The sequence below is a fragment of the Heterocephalus glaber genome, unplaced genomic scaffold (genome assembly GCF_053883595.1).
Source record: "Heterocephalus glaber isolate CG9 unplaced genomic scaffold, H.glaber_assembly_v1.0 deba00001538, whole genome shotgun sequence".
Taxonomy (NCBI): Eukaryota; Metazoa; Chordata; class Mammalia; order Rodentia; family Bathyergidae; genus Heterocephalus; species Heterocephalus glaber.
In genome coordinates this window covers 40293622-40311633 of record NW_028258333.1, presented here as the reverse complement: position 1 = coordinate 40311633, position 18012 = coordinate 40293622, and the positions used below count along the sequence as shown (strand labels likewise).

The 18012-nt window shown below is 37.9% G+C and overlaps 1 protein-coding gene across 3 annotated transcripts in view; it reads right to left on the bottom strand.

The window, feature by feature from the left end:
* Rab3c (RAB3C, member RAS oncogene family) overlaps positions 1–18012 on the bottom strand; it is a 244078-nt gene that overhangs the window by 33637 nt on the left and 192429 nt on the right. For all 3 annotated transcript variants that reach the window (XM_013073532.3, XM_021261391.2, XM_004848495.4), the window contains exon 4: positions 32–156. In XM_013073532.3, the coding sequence (XP_012928986.1) occupies positions 32–156 (125 nt within the window). The remainder of the gene's footprint in view (positions 1–31; positions 157–18012) is intronic.

Sequence of the window (18012 nt, the reverse complement as noted above, 5' to 3'; positions counted from 1 at the left end):
TACCAAGTTCTTTCGTTAATTTATTTCTTACCAAGCTGTTCTCCTAAATGTTGGCCTCTCTCGGTTGAGATGACCCGCTCATCTTCCATGTCACATTTGTTCCCAACCAGGATAACCTGGGCATTATCCCAAGAGTATGTTTTGATTTGTGTTGACCTAAAAGAAAAATAACAAGCACAAAATGATCACAGGAAGGCAGAATACATAAAATGAAGGAGGAGGAAAAAAATCCCACAGATGACGATAACAGCAAAAAATGAAGTCCAAATGCCTGACATTTAAAATTAATTAGTTCAGCACAATTACAATCTTCAGATTCTCACCAGGGAATGCAAGAGTCAAAAATCAAAGCTACAGGCTTGGGTGTAGCTCAGTGGCAGAGCATGTGCTTAGCATGTGGAAGGCCGGAGTTTTAATCCTCAAGCACTGCTAAAAAAACCAAGTCAATGGTGGTGTTGTGCCAAGAATTATTTGATGAGATTAATGCTACACACTTCTTCCTTTCCCTGTTCTACCCTTACCTTATGTACTTTAGTACCTTTAAACTAAACACCATTTTCCAAAAGATGTTCCCCAAACTAACAGTAAAAGTCCTAGGTCTGAAGAAACCTCTTAGTTCCAGGCAAACTGAGATGGTTGGTCACTGTTTATAGCCCATCACACAAAAACTTATTTTTCCTAATCCCAAGAACAATTTATGGAGGTAAAAAGGCGCTTACAAACTCTAAGGGTACTGATAATCTTTAAAAAGGAATTGTATAAACTAACATATCCAGGCCTTACATTTTTAGGAGAAAAAGGCAAGTAAATGTCAAAATAAAAACACAAAGGGCTAGCATTTTAAATTACTATAAACAGGACATCTGGAATTCAGAATAGACCTCCAGCATGGATCTTGACAAACAGCTTTTGATTTTGCAACTTAATAATTATAGTTATCACTTGCAAATATTATTTAAAATACTTTACATATGCCAATTTAATCTTCAGAATAACTCAAGGGAGAGACAGTGAAAACATTTCACAATTGAGGAAAGTGAGGTACAGAGGGTTTCAATAGTTTGCTCAAGATCACACAGCTAGTTAAGTGGCAGACCTGGGACTCACACCCAGGCAATATAGTCCTCTAATCTGTGCTCTTAAATGAGTTTCTATACTACTCCTTGAAAGTGTGAGAACTTAAGCTCAAGTGCTTTATAGTCATCCAGAGAGGAAAGCAGTTTCTTTAATCTTCTCTGTCTACTATTTGAGGACAATAGTTTCAAGCATGTGGAGAGATGTATTGCCCACCACACAGTCAGGAGAGAGATACTGAAATGTTGAAAAGCTAAACAAATGATTAAAGTTTGAAGGAGTAGATTTGTAAATTGTCAAAAAGAGAAACCTGGGAATGCTCTTCTGAACAATTGTCAAATCATTCAGGATTATTAAATAGAAAATAGAAATGAGCTGTTCTCAACTTGAGGAGAGAATAAAAAGAAAAGAGTTTTAAACTGCAGCTGGAGAGCTTTCAATGAGATGCGATCACTGTTTCTCCCTCCTGAGAAGAAAGGCAAGAGCTAAGAGGCAGATAGGATCTCATTTCACAGTTCCCTTAAATCAAGCACAGGTTTCCAAAGAGATTAACATAATCTTGATTTCACCTGGACATGACAGAGGCATAGCATGTTTTATCAGAAAAATCTGGGGCATATGATGTTCCTGATACCTAAGCTAATACATTTGCCTTTAGGAACACTGAGGCTCAGCAATCTCCATGGTCTGGAGAAATAAAGACAGAAATTCTAACTCTGTAATTTTTCCTCACTACAGCTTATATGTAGAACATATGACAAATGATCAGTTCATAGTGGATTAAGGTACAAAAAATATCAAACATGCGGAAATACTTTAAATCTCAAGTGCTAATATAGCTTTACAAAGAAAGTCCTGTTTCTTTTGGAGGATCTGAAATTGATTAATTTCCTTACATAATTAAAAAAAATATGATCCTTCTACTCCAGTAAGTCTTGTAAATGAAAAGCCAGCCAATGCTTAGAAAGGCCTCTGGTCCTTATGTTAGAAAGTTCTAATCCTGGTAGCACAGCTGGAAATCAGATAACCAGGGTAAGATCAGTGACACAGGGCTCATAGGAGAGTGTCAAGCTTGTGCAGAGAAGGAGCTAGGACCAGGGTGTAAATGACAGGGATTCCTGAGTTTCCTTGGGACAAAAGCTCGCTGGAGGAAATTCAGTAAACTCTGACCTGGGTGGAGCCATCCTACTACACCCAGAGTGGATAAAGTCCTCTGAGGCTGTGCTCTTGAGAAGGTCAGAAAGGTATACAGCTCACTACTCACCAGGCTGATTTTCGTCCTTTAACCAAGTTAACAGAATGCTTGCTTCTAGCATTAAACATGTCCAAGGTTCTGCTGATAACATAACCTATGGGGCCGTAGGCTGCTACCACAGATTATCCATTTATATATATATACCCTATATTCTCTGTTCCTTAACTATTTAGAAAACATACGAAAACAAGAGAACATGGTATTTCTTTGGCCATGTGGTTACCAAAAGTATCCTTCTTATTTGTTCTTATACATATTTTGATGTAGTTTCTGTACATGTTCTTAATTGCTAAGAAAATAACAAAAAAATGAATATTTTCTACAATTACCATGGAATTATAAAGAATCATTTTTGTGAAAGCTTAGAGAGCCAATGGAGACTTGTTTTCTTTTTGATAAATCAAAACTCTGGTCTAGGATGTTTGTGTTGAGTTGAACTAAAGACTGATTTGCCATCAGACAGCTTGATTTTACAATTGAAATTATGGTTGTAAAGGCTTATTTGTTTGATTTTGGTTTTGACTACTCTGGACTTCCTGATATTCTCCATCAGCTGAGCAGGAAAGGTAGCTTTAGACACAGCAAGACAGGACCAGAACAACGTAACCTAAAATGCTATAAAATAAGATAAAAATGATTTCACAACAATCAAGAACAAAAAGATGTAGAAAATGACACTGTTATTATACTGTAATAATACTCCTGCTCAGCATGTTTGTTTGTTACTTCTGGTTGCTTTAAACTTTCTTTCATGTGTTGTGAGGAATTCAACATTTTTTTTGCCTTTAGTTGCATGTCATGCCTATATCAGTAATGAACGGTAACATTTTATCTGCCTTTGGATATTTTCATTTCTTAGGTCATACAGAGCACTAAGTTGTTGTTTTGTAAGAAAATATGAAGTTAAAAAAAAAAGAAAATATGAAATTATAGTCATTACTCCAAAAGTAATAATGGTATCAGAATTCATATTGCCAACATCAAATTTATACCCCTTTCTACATATAAAATAATTTTCTACTCACACACCAACAACTGCATAATTCAATCAAGGTGACGATAATATAAATGCCTATGGCATGTTAGTGAATGTGGATGTTAGAGAATGACATCCAAGTTTGGTACTGGTGCATATTAATCACAACAAGCCATTTATAAGACACATTCCAGGGCCAGGAAATATTTAAAAAGGAAAAAGTTTACATCTTAGATTTTGTAAGATGCTGTTGTGCTCTTTTGTATTTCTCTTATGAAAATCCACATTGAAATAGGAGTGTAGATTATTTCAGAAAAACTTGGAGATGAGGAAGTAGAAACTTCATGAATTGAGAAAGACTCAGAGTTATGCATATTTTATCTACATCATACTATGCATTTAGGTCAGAAGAATGCGTGGGCTAAGCCAATTCCTACCCCTTACAGAGAAGGCTGTAATACTGAATGTCAGTATCTTCACCTGTGAAATGAGGCTGCCATATTTTGCTCTTACTCTGGGGCTATTGTAGGAAAAACATGATTTTAGGTAGGCCCATAGTGTACTTTTTAACTTGTAGATATCTCTTTGTAAATAGAATACATTCTTAGTCCCATCTTGGGCAGCCAGATTGTTCTTTCCAAGTCCAGCTCAACTTATTTCTTCTAATTCCTATTATCTAAATGATGTAAATGATTGGAATTTTTTCATTAATGAACCTCAAATTTTGTTTTCAGTTTGTAGCTTCAGGCTGTGGTTCTACATAAGTAATTTTTGAGGTGCTAAGGATGGAATCCATGACCTTGTGCAGAATAAGCATATACTCACCACTGAGGTACACCTGTCCCTACATAAGTACATTTTTAACAGGATAGTCTTCCTCTGGTATGTCTGTCAGTACTGTGGGATGTTTGTTGAATACACCTTTCTTTCATGTAGTATTTATATGTATTCACTTTTTTGGCCATTTGCTATACTTCATAAATGTTCTTATTTGGAGGCTGGGGATTTAGCTTAGTGGTTCTGCCGCTTGCCTCACACGAGCAAGGACCAGAGTTCAATCCCCGGTACCAAAAAAAAAAAAAAAAAAAAAGATAAATGTTCTTATTTGGGAAATGAGTTTCCAATCACCTAAACAGAATGACTATATAATTTCTTTGTTAAGTAGAGATACATACTGAAAGAGAGTGGCTGTCACCCGATAATATACATGTGAAAAGATGATTTATTTCTGGATCACTGCAAAAGATCCTTGGGGATTTACTGTTAATCTCAACAAGATTAATAGAATCAAGCCATATGCAAGTCACCATGGTTACTCTGAAAATTGCAGTTAACTCAGACCTTACCAGTACCAGATAGCTGAGAGCCACTAAAATACTCATTATTAATTTCCATTAAGCTAAAACAAAACAAAACCAAACATACAAAAGCACCCCAGGTTTCTCAATTTTTATATGTAATCTTGAGAGAGACAGAGAGAGAGAAACTTAATTATCTCAATTTCAGCCTTATCAAATCTGAAAGTGGAGTTGCAAAAACCATAAGATAGAGCACAGAGAGATGAAAAGGCTTTGATATTTCACACATAAATAGCTGAACTCTGTGTGAACTAAAATTATTTAAGTCCAGAGAGATGTAAACAAATCAACCAAATTCCTATAGCGTCTCCATTTCTTCTCTCCTAGTTATCTAAGTAATTTCCTATGAATTCAACAACTTCTCATACAGGATGAGGGGTCCTGTTAGTCACAATCCCTGAAAAGCAGTCCAGGAAATGTACCCCAGTGACCCTCCAGAAAGCAACTGTCTTCTATAGTCTGATTTGGGCTGTAAGTAGGAAAAATGAGAGAGAATATGACTTATGTTCTTCACCCAGTGAAGTTTAGTCAGAACTTAATAGCAGCCCCTTCTTAATTCTGGGAGCTAATAGTTCACCGCTGCAGCTGTTGCCCTGATTCTCTTTAATATTTAGAAGGCCTGGCTGTTCAACGTTCCCAAAAAACACCCCTACTGCTATTAAATCATCATATGGATAGCATTGGACCTTCTATTATTTTTTTTTAACCTGGCTTAATCATTCATTTATTCAAATTTTTCTCAAACTTCGGAAAACTTTTTATCCTAATTTAGAACAATTAAACAGAACCCCAGGGACTTCATTGGAGGGATTAAAAAAAAAAATCTCTCTCCAGGTGATTTGTATGTAAGTCAGGGCTGATCATTATTGGTATAATTCCCTTCACTGGCACTTTCCTTTTTTGCTTTGTAAATAGCCTATTTCTTTGTTTCCCATCTAGCATTACAAAGCAGGTGGTTTACAAGGATATATGCAAATTAAAGAAAATTTAAAGTGAGAGTAGTAGTAAGAAAACAGAACTAAGACCATGATAAAAACCAGTGATTTACATCTCTTATAAATGCTAATAGGTAGGAACTTGTGACCTGGGCCTTTTATTTGTACATTAACTCATTTAATAGATTTAAAAAGAAAAAATGTTAAAAGTACCTTCAAGTAAATATTCTCCAATATTTGATATAATGATTATTATTTAAATGAATAGGTTTATACTTTTTGGTAAAATTGTTATATTAGCATAAAATTGTGACAGTAGAAAAAAGCAAAAGGAAAAAGTATATTTATAAAAGATCTCACTATTTTCACTATTAACATCCGAGTGAAGATCCAGTGATGAACTATATTACTGACAGTCTTAGTAATTATATACTTTCCTGTGGGTGAACTATATAGTTTCATGGCCAACTAACTTTGGACTTGAATAAGTAAATTTAACTTTGCCAGTGGAATATAAGAAGAAATGATGTGCGCCACCGGGAGCAAAGGCTTGGTTTATCTGTCAGTGGACTCTTGCTCAACACCACAGCAAGAGCCCATCCCAGAAAGGGTTTGTTCTGGCACCCTGTTCTAGAAATGAGAAACCAGCAAGAGCCCAGATGAGTTCTGTAGAGGTCAACAAATCTCTACCAAATCTAGAAAAGCCCAGTTTATCCAGCAACCTTCACTTTAGCTATTCTTCCCCACCCCGACTCTGACATAAGCTTATTAATTTCTTTGAATTTCCTATAAAGGTTGCATTTTGACCAGGTGAGGGCTATCATCCACTATGGATGTTTCTAGGTTTGTGAGGCCCAAAATTAATAAAGATTTGACAGCCCATTTAAGAAAAAAAAAAAGGGAATTACAAATACAGAATTGGGTACAGAAAATTTTGTGCCAGATGTTGTTGGTGCTGTCTCTCTCCCACAGGCCTTTCCACTTCTGTGCTTTGTGTCTGACTTCCAAATGCCAGTGTCTGCATCTCTGCTTTACAGCTTTCTGCAAAGCAATGGGAGGGTATTTTGCCCATCAGGGAAAGCCAAGTAGAACAAGGAAATAGCACACTCGGGCACAGACCTTAGTCAGTAACTGACAGAAGTTGATGTGTAAATACCTCTGCTCCCTCTCTCTCCAGTTGCTACCATACTGATTCCCAGTGTTTTCAAACAGGATACCTCTAGATACCTCTAATAGTGGCTGACTTGAAAATACACATTTTGCTGGCTGTTTTCCCTTTCACAATTCATTTCCCTACTCCCAATGGGCATTTCTTTCACTTTCCAAAAGACCACTTTAATTCAAATTTCTATCTTACAGCTTGCTTCCAGGGGAACCCTATTAAGACACTTTGGGGAGGTTTCCTTTGGTAAGGAGTCCAAAGGGACTCCTTTGCAGTGGTCTAGAGATGTCAGAAACTGGATTGAAAACACTGATTGTTAAACTTTTTTTCCCTTTCACAAAGATCCAGCTTACTGGTACATTAGTGAACTTAACCTTTAATAACTTTGCAAGAAGTCCACCTGCAGCCATCACGTGCCATCTGCCTCAAACATACTGATCACCTCTAGGTCAGGCTCTCTCATCCTCTTGCATCTAGTTTCACTGTATGTGTTCTCTGGATTAGGTATCCTACGGGTCACTCGCCATGACTGTCTCACTTATCCGCATCTCCCTTGACTACCACTCCTGTGAGACCAATGATTTCAACTGTTTTTTCACCATTAGGTCTCTACCACTCAGCAGAGTGTCCAGCACTTAGTAGGTACATAAACAGTAACTTTGAATTAGAGATGGAATGAATCATTAAATGCAGACTGAATGTGGCAAAAATGCTTAAGAAGTTAATTCAGAATATAAGTCTAAAAAACAGCATGGGAAGAGAATCAACATCTCACATGCCCGCTCTGTACTTCCTTCAGGGTGTGTTGTGGCCACAGCTGTCGTATGGTCTTTTATATTTTGGCAGTGTCCATGGCAAGAAAAGGGAAGCCATGGCCCCTCCGCAACCTGCAAAGGCCATCTGTGAGACCAGCTATTCATTCCAGTCTGGAGGCAACACATTTTCCTTCCTGATCCATTGCTAATAGTCATGATGATATCCAGGAACAACTTAGCACCTCCACATTGTGAGGCAGTTGCTTCATAGGGACTCAAGTTTAACTCCTTCATTTTGTAGATGATGAAGCTGAGACTCCTGGTGTGAAGTGACTTGCCCGAAATGATGAATGCAAGTTCCAAGGTCACCACAATCTGGAGCTTAGAGCTCTTGCCCATGGTCTTCTACAACATGCTGTCTGTTTTCACAGGGAGGGAAAGTGACTATACTTTATCAATTGTGAGACTTTGTAATAAATTCATATGCTAAATACTGTACTTGATTATCTTTTCAAAATAAAAACATCTTCAGAGGAAAGCAAAAATCTCTGAATATACATACAGGAATGTCCTTCAGCTATGTGTGGAAATGAGCAGAACTGGATGTGCCTAGGTCTGTTTGTTTTGCTTCTCTACAATCAGCCTGTGGCTGGCAGGCAAAGCTGGGGATTTATTTCAAGAACTCAAGAGGTAGTCTCCTATTTCCATGTGGTCCCGAAACTGCCCAGCTCACATCTGATTCTACACTGCTACTCTAAACACAACTTCTAGCTTATTTCATCACGCCTCCCTTATAACTTCTGATCTCATTTTGATTGCATAAAATTATTTTTTTTAAAGTGCAGGTATGAACAATTTGGATATCCTCTCCACTTATGCAGGAAATAAAAAAGAAACAAGAAGTAGTGAAGCAAAGTTCAGTTTTCTGGACAACAAAAAGAGAGGAATGGAAAATGGCTTAAGAAAGTGTGACTAAGTGAATGTTCCTCACCTCAGGAATATCTTGAGTTATTCTTTCACAAGGGACAAAGCCAAAGTCATGTTAATAGAAATAAATTTTCTCAAATTTGACAAGCTTGTGTTATCTTTGGGGGAATTTTGGCAACTTATGCTTGCTTTTTTGATTAATGACAAGGCTTGCTGCAGGGAAGCTGAATTTAGGATTGGCTAATCTAGCATTGGCTCTGCCTTCACTCAGCTACCAGAATCTTCTTCTTCCTCTTTTGATGCTAATGGCGGAACAGAGACGCTCCATACACATCCTGGCAAAGCCTGAACACTGAGGTTTGTAAGATACTAAGATAGGACCAAGGAAGAGGGAATTTCTCTACCTGTGAGATAAAATAGGTGCTCTGTGTCTTGAAGAAAGGAGAGGGATACGAGGAGGACAGGAAAATGATAGGCATGGAGCAAGGACAGATTAAGCTCAGGGCCAAATAATGGACCTGAATGGGGGCTGCTGTTTCTTTCTTAGGAACTGAGTTCTGGTAAAATGGGCTTGAAAGAGCCAAAACTATTTGTTCTCTTTCAGCAGGACATTTATATCTGTAACTCCTTCCGTTAAATGTTTCCAAAGCTTTGCTATGGACTATCATAAAAATTTCTGGATAATGATTCCTCTCTGTCTCTGTCTCTCTGTCTCTCTCTCTCACACACACACACACAAACACACACACACACATGCACACACACACACTCACACACACCATCTAACCTTTAAAATGACAGTGGTTTTCAAATGAACCAGAGCAAAAAGGCTGTGTCATTGTAGAGAACTCTGGTCTTAGGAAAGCAGAAAATATCAAAAGGCCAAGGCCGACAGTTGCCATTTGCCCTTGGCTGCAAATGGTAATTGCTATTCAGTCCTTCAGATCTCACATCAAATAATGCATCCTGTACAGGATCCAGTGCAGGCTGTGCATACAAACCAGAGTACCTTGCTAACACTCTTTATCCCGCAGTGTGAAGTGGCTCACAGAACACTTTGCTCAGCTCAGATGCTCAGATTAAGTTCTGCTCTCACTGTTCCTCTGAAGGACCAGACTGATCATGTTCACTTTGCATTTCTTAGAGACAAACAAAGTCTTGGTCATGCCATATTGGTGGGAGGAGTTCTAGAAGTCCACCATTAACATAAGTGAGTTTCCCATCGTGAAAACAATTGATCAACTAAATGATATGTACAAGCAATGCACTGATTAAATGAGATGCATCTCTTGGACACGTTAACCTCATTTCTTGGAGTGTATGTGTGCCCTTCTATGATTGCTTAGAAGAAACTGTCCAATATCACTCTGCTACTTCTGTGGATCATATTAATGAGTAATAATCATATCTCCAATTAAAACAAAAAACACACAACAGAAGACTTATCTACTAATAGAAACACTTCTGTTTCCAGTATTTTCTCAATGCATCACCAAAAAAACTAGGCTGCTTTACTTCTCCAGCTATGGTGGAGGCTTTATTGGCTTCATTTGCCACAGGCAATCTCAAATGGAAGGCCAGTAAGTAGTAAAGTTGACATAACTAAAGGTTCTCTCTTCATAATTTAACAAATCCAGAAAGATCAATTGTAGCTAAATAGTAATATAGCTACTATGAAGTATGTCATAGGCAGTTCAGGTTGCTATAACAGGGTAGCAGAGACTGAATGACTTAAACAATATGCATTTCCAAAGCCCGGGAAGTATATGATTAAAATGCCTGTAGACTCAGCTCATGGTGAGGGCTCCCTTCCCAGTCTGGACAGGGGAAAACTTCTGGTATTTTTAGATGCTGGAGAAAGCACAAGAGATTTTTTATTGTGTCTCTTTTTGGGGTACCAACCCCATAATGCCTCAGGGTGCAGGTCACCCACAGGACCTCATCTAAACCTAATCACCTCTCAAAGGCTTCACCCCTACATAGCATCATATTGAGGATTAGAGAGTCAACATATGAATGGGGGGTCCCCCACAGAACTGAATGCATTTTCAAGTTTCAAGGTCAAGAAGATATAAAGTTAAGGAGTTTTCGGTAGATTATTACATTTTTTCCTAACCACTATTAACTTTACAAAATACTATGATTCAGGGCTCTATAGTTCTCATTTTTTTGTTGTGTTTCTACTAGGTATTTTTCTTGAGAAAATGAGCTTCCAAAACTAGAAACCCCTTTTTCCTTTCATCAAAGTTCTGCCTCTAAGGGCTTCTTTTGTCCTCAAAAAGAAAACAATTTTTGGTGAAGATTAAATATTGTAACTCAGGGCCGGGGATTTAGCTCAGTGGTGCCACTGCCTGCTTTGCAAGCTCAAGGTCCCGAGTTTGATCCTCAGTACCCCCCCCAAAAAATATTGTGACTCAAAATAAGTGATTTTTAGCTCACAGAATTTAATATTCCCTTCTATTCATACAGATGTCCCAGCTACACTGAGCATCGGCACTCCCTGGGTGCATCACACACGGGCATCGGGCTGGGCTTTTTCCTGCTCTTCCGTAGAGTAGAGGTCTTTGGGTACAGAAGGAACTTGTGGCACCACATTTTCCTATTAATGCAAGAGCCTGGAGAGAAGAAAGCCAGGACCCTCCAGCTTTCCCATGGGATTAGCATTGGTCAGATTGTGCTCTGTAGGTGAAATTATTGTGAATCTCATTCTTGAAATGCTAAATCAAGATAGCAGGAGAGACATTATTTGCTAATACTAGGGGAAGATGTAGCATCCTCCATGGCTATGGCTACACTTGGCTTTAACTATCATAATTGTCCAAATAAAGTCTTATTATAGCAAATAAGTAAAAAAGAGTATCTACAATGTGGCAGAAAATAATTTGGTGAAGGAAAGACTCTTCAAAAATGATTAAGTTTAACTCTGAGTCAAATAGAAATTATATATAAGTAATATTCCCTCAAGTAATTCTATTATTCATCTCATTATAAATCACTTAATTGTGTTACAAATCAAAGAAATTGGAAATTGAAAAGAACTCAGGGACCACTTGAGCCAGCTACCCATCAGCATAAGATATGCCCTATCAGGTGCAAGGATACTTCAGTAATTTCACTGAATCATTTAATTCCTGAGAAAATATCTAATTTTCTTGTTTTCAATTTCAAGGGGTTTTTTTTGGCTTAAATTCTTTTATTGGTACATTTTATGTATACAGTATGTTTACATTTATCATTGGGTGCTTGTACCTGTACATGATGCATCTTGGTTCTTATTTTTTCCCCACTCCCTGTGCTCCCTTCACCCCTCCACCCTTCCCTATTTACATACTTTGTTTCCATTTTTTTTCTTTTCTCAGAATTTTTCCTTTCCATTCTTCCCTTTCCCCATCTCCTCCCACCACCTCTACCCCTTTGGACCTTTTCCTATTTCAAAGTATCAATTGTTAGTTATTAATCCTTTTAATCCTTATTTACACTCTCAGTTTCTCACACTAGAGAAACTATTCGGTATTTACACATGTGTGTCTTATTTATTTCACTTAAAGAGTATGGCCTCAATATGTATCCATTTAGCTATAAATGACTCTAGTTTCTCATTCTTTATGGCTGAGTAGTACTCCATTTTATTTAAAAAAAACCCCATATTTTCTTTATCCAGTCTCCAGTTGATAGGCACTTGGGCTGTTTCCAATCTTTAGCTATTACAAACTGTGCCGCTATAAACATGGGTACACATATATCTCTGTGGTATGATTCTTTTAATTCTTTTGGGAAAATACCCAGCAGGGGAATAGCTGGGTCAAATGGGACCTCCAGTCCTAGTTGTCTGAGGTATCTCCACACTGATTTCCACAGTGGTTGCACCAGTCTGCACTCCCACCAGCAATGGAGAAGGGTTCCTTTCTCTCCACACCCCTGCCAGCTTTTGTTATTGGTTGATTTCTTGATAGCAGCCATTCTTTCTGGGGTGAGGTGGAATCTCAGTGTTGTTTTCATCTGCATCTCTTGAACGACCAGTGATGTTGAACATTTTTTCATAGGTTTATTTGCTACTTTCACTCCTTTGTCTGAGAAATGTCTGTTCATTTCAGAAGCCCATTTTTGAACTGGGTCTTTGAATTTGGTGGGTCTGATTTTTTTCAGTTCTCTATAGATTCTAGATAGTAGCCTGAGGTACAGCTGCTAAAAATTTTTTCCCACATTGTAGGTTGTCTGTTAGCTCTGTTGGTGGTTTCTCTTGCAGTGCAGAAGCTTTTTAATAAGATGAAATTCCAGTTGTTGATTCTTTCTGCTAGTTCCTGTGCTACTGAGGTTTTGTTCAATGTCAGTTTTTTGTTCAATTTCAGTTTTGAGCACTTGATTTTCTACTTGGGAGTAAGATAAGAATATTTATTCTTTCTGCAGATTTCCTGTGTGCACTGTGTCAAATTTTAAAGAAATGCTGTATCATGTTTTACTATTTCACAATTTATTTGTTTCGCCTAATGCCAGCAAAAGGGATGTCAAACATCTTAGTAAACTCTAGAGTTTTAGAACTTTGAGTAAATTAATTTTGCTTAACAGTATTTTTTTACATTTACTATTATTTATTTCTTTTTTCTGTCCTTTTTTATTTATTTTATTGGCGAGTACCCACCATGCTGGGGACTGAATATTGTGTCCCCCAAACTCATATATTGAAGCCCTGCTCCTCCGTGTGAGGGTATATGGATGTGAGCCCTTTGGGAGGAAGTGGGTTTAGATGAAGTCATGTGACTGGGCACCCCCATCATGGGCTTGGTGGCCTAATAAGAAGAGACACAAGAGAGAACTTGCCTCATGTTCTGTCCACCATGTGAGGTGGCTCAGAGGTATCCTGCTCCAACCAGAAAGCATCCTCACTAGGAACTCGCACTCTGCAAGTACCTTGGTCATGAATTTTCCAGGCTCCAAACGGAGAGAAATAAACTCCTGTTGTGTAAGTCACTCAGGCTGTAGTATTTTGTTCTAGCAACCTGAGCTCCCTAAAACATAAAGCAGAGTAGCTACAACATAGTATGCGCCTTCAGTGTTCTCACAGCTTATGATACATATTCGTTTAGCTAAAACTGACCTTTCTGGAGTTCACAGATCACAATAAGAGATCTTTCTAGGTGAAGACACATCACCCTCAGTGAGAAAGGCCCTGCTTCCCATGCAGGCCAGAATGCCCTGCTGCTGCCACCTTAAAAAGCATATCACCATTTGATCATGTACCCTATGTGCATATATTGAAATATTACGCTGAGATGCATTAATATATACAATGAATACATGTTAATCAAAAATAAAATTCAATATTAAAAAATATATCACACCAGCAAAAGGAGAAGCAAGAATCTAATAGAATCACATGCCTGTTATTTGTGAAAATGTGATATAAAAACCAAAGTCATCCTTCCTAAATGAAAAATGGCTACTCTAAAAGCCAAACCTTTATTCCATTTATTTTCCCATTCTGCAGAAGAAAAGAGGTTATGATAGTACTAGTAGGCCATTCTGCTTCAAATCTTGCTAAGTCATCACTACATCTCCAATTCCTCCACCACCTACCTGCCATCAGTACTGGCCCATGAGGTGGTTGGATTGTGACCACTGAGTCCACTGAGAAGGAAGCTTTGGTTTATATTTGAGTGGGTATGGGCTAAATGTACCAGAACCGATTTTTGTCACTAGCTTCTGCTTCAAAAACATAAGCAATGGGCTTCTACCCAAGGATTCTGACATAGTGCTTCTTCACTGGACATGAGTTTGTCCTCCAGCTGACGTCTGACATTATCTGGAAATATTTTTGTTTCTCATGACTGGGAGAAGGAAGTGCTACTGACATGTATTGGACAGAGGCCAAAAATGTTGCTAAATATCTTTCAGTTCACAGGGTGTCTGCACCCATTCCTCAACAAAGAATTATCTGACCTAAAATATCAACAGTGTTCTGATTGAGAAACCCATTTCTAATAGAACTAAGGGACTTCCTCCCTCCTCTTTTCTTCCCCCCCTCTTTCCCTCCCTTCTTTCTCTTTCTTTTCTCCTTCCCTATTTCCTTCCTCCCTCTCTCCCTCCTTCCCCCATTCTTTCCTTTCCTTGGGGTCTCAATGTGTTGTCCGGGTTGGCCTCAAACTCCTGGCTTAAGTGATCCTCCTGCCTCAGCTTCCCAAGTTAGCAGTGTTACCATATCTGGCTTGGATTTCTTTGCTTCAACAATTATGTGTCCAGGGAGCTTATCCTTTGCTTTTGTACAAAGTAGAAATGTTAGGGTTTGACTGGTTCAAATGAAATCAAGGTAGCTACTTAAATTGCTTTGAAGAAACACAAAATGGCAAGTAACATTCAAAATGTATACTCAAAATATCACACCAAAAAAGCTTTTTTTTTTGAGGGAAGATTTTTTTTTTGGAGGGAGTGGCAATTTTCAAATTAAACCAAAGTAACAACATATCAACCTCTGTTTGCCAGGGGTCACAGGAGTGAGAATCTGGGTGGAATATGTTTAAACTTTCTGATTTCTATAGTTTTCCAGTGATTTTGAGATCATTTTATCACTGAGTATATCTAAGATAATCACATTTTCACTCAGTTTCTCCTTCTTCCTCCTAGCCTAAAACTAATTTATTGCCTGCTTCTTTCTTTCTTCTTAGAATAATCTCAACAGCTAGTATTTACGGAGTATTAATATATGCTAGGGTTTTTAAAAAAGAATTTTACATATTTTCCCTCATTTGATACTCAACTCCATCAGATGGAATTAGTTTTCTTCCTTTCACTGTTGAACAAAATGAGATACAGGGGGTGCATCTTGCCCAGGCTGGCACAGGTAATAAATGGAGGTGTGGGATGCAGTTCTAGAGAGTTTAGCTCCAGGGCTGGCACCCTTCACTTCTATGTGAATGTTAAGTCCAGAACATTAGATACTTCCTTTCTCACCCTTCCTCTTACAAAATTTCTGCTGAGTACAAAGAACATATCTACCATCAGGACGGTTAAAGGGACAGGGAAAAATAAAAGAATAGATAAACTTTTTATTAGAAATTCAAGTATTTCTGCTATGGAATTAAACATAAAATGTTCGGTCCCTAGTCATATATGGATGTGTATCACCCCTGCCCCACCATGGACCCTCACTTCCATACCTTAGAGTGGCATCAGTGGAGTAAATTCTTAGGGTAGCGGGCTTGGCACTGGGTCACACATTTCTTCCTCATCTTTGCTTTTCTAGGCTGACTGCTCACATTACCTTCCTAAGAATATTTCTTGTTATTCCTCTGCTCTCCAGCTAACTCCTGCTTCCTGAGACAAGCCCAGCTCATCAGCTGGGCATAGCTTTCTCTATTCTCTCCCTGGAATATGATCCTTTTCTTGTCCATTACTCAAACTCTGTCCAGCTCACAACCCCCAGTTCAAGTTCTACCTTGTCAAGTGGTATTTCCCATCTTCTTAGTTCTTATAGCACCTGCTATCTATAATGTTTTTAATTCTGTAGAATATTAGTTTCTTATTGCTATGAAAGCATTAAATATCAGCATTTATTTATTTGGTACTGGGAATCAAACTCAGGATCTTGTGCTTGCGAGGCGGGCAGCAGAACCACTGAGCTAAATCTCTGGCTGATGACTATTTATTTTTGAGTGGTGGGGTTGGATTTTTGAAAATAGAAAGAGTGTCTTAAACTTCTTTGTATTCCCCCAAGAATTTAGTAGTTCTCCAATTTTAAATATTTAGTAAATGACTGAATAAATGAGTACAGTTTGGTAAAAATGGACAGTTCTAGTTATGAAATTGAACTTAGATAACTGGATAAATTAAACCCAGATAAAAATTCCTTCCCAAAATGGGTGTAACTATTATGTATTGCAAATATACACTAACAATAAAAATATGATGTATGATCAAAATTCTATTTTTGTTTCTCCCTAATTTTGATCATTTTTATTATAGCAATTTTTAGTATATACAAATATGGAACATCCAGTATAGATCAATGGATATTACAATAAAAAAGAAAAAATAGGATAATAACTAAAGAAAAATATTGTCTTTAGGCATCTATTACCACCAAAAAGTGGAAAAGTTTATTTTTTATTTATTCTTTGGTAGCAGAGTCATATCTTGTATTTTATGCATGCTTTTCTTAGTATAGTATGTTCAGTAAGAAAGGATGCTAGTTTGAGCACTTGTGTATGGACTTGGCTCAGAAGAAAGGCTGCTGGCACTTATTCTTATGTGCAAACATATGCACACATACACACAGGCCTACATACTGTGCACAGTGATTTTTTTTCTCCTGTGGTAGTTCGGCCAAATTTCACGGAATGTTCTTCACTAAACTTGCCAATATTGCAAATAAAGTGATAAAGATATGTTAGCAATGGTACTAAAGAAGACAAAAACCGCTTTGGGTGTAAGAAAGTAACTGTAACTCATATGATTTGACTTCAGTTCTCAGAAGCTGGTTCATACCCCTTCCTGCTCGGGAGCCTGCCCAGGGAGGAAGAAATCCAAAGAAAACAGTAATTCCTGGGGCCTCTGCAAGATCGGAGGCCTGGGGGAGACAGTAGGAATGCAAAGCACACAGGAAAGGGAACATTCTGATTTTAAAAGCTGATTAAAATCCATGGGGTTCCTGGTACTTGAATGGCCAACAAAGACAAGAAAAATGCCTGGTCACTGCTTTTTGCCAGCCATCCTTAAAATGAAAGGAAAAGGGTGATTGTCTTTAGACATGTTACCATCAATTTCTACTGAAGAAATCTCTGGTAGACAATCAGATTTAGAAAAAGGGCAATTAGCTAGACTCTAAGAGTCTATAAGAATTTCATTATTTTTAAGTAGCCTGGAAAAAGACTGAATTTTTTTAAATGCTCATTTTTCTTTGTGTATTTATCTTCCTGATCTTTTAGCTCTCTTCCATGGGGCATTTGTGCTTTTCAACATGACAGCACAACAAGTCATCCCACCTAAGTCTGTGCAGCAGATATGATACTGGCAAAGTCCTGGATCATTTGTAGATTCAGGCTAGCCATGGGAAAATGGACTGACATAGGCAATCAGAATCTGTTTGAGTTTTACAGATAAAGAATTGGTTTTGTATGAAAACTGATTTATTTCTGACAGTGAATAGCATAGGTTTATCTGATAAATTTCTGCACACCTCAGTGGATGTCCTTTGACAGTCTCTGAAATAAAAATAAAAAGGTATTTATAATTTCATCAGAGAAAACCCAAAAGTGAAGTGTTTAGCCTAATACAGTTAATTGGTATTTACACCATAAAACTTTTCCCATTCCTGCTTAATGCTTTGGTATCGGAAGCCCAGTTGAAAATATTAATGATGTGATAGGGAGAATTGCATGTCAGACTGTAGCCTGCTGTTCCTCTCTTCCAAATCAGTTTTTCTGTTTTCAGGACAGGGCTAAAAGCTACAGACAAGATATACCAGTCTTCTAACAGCTGGATACCGCTGTAACTCATCTCTGATCAATGCAATTGAGTGTAGAATGAAGGCGTAACTTTTATCTTGCTTGGCTAAAAGGTAAGAGCTTGCCCTCAACC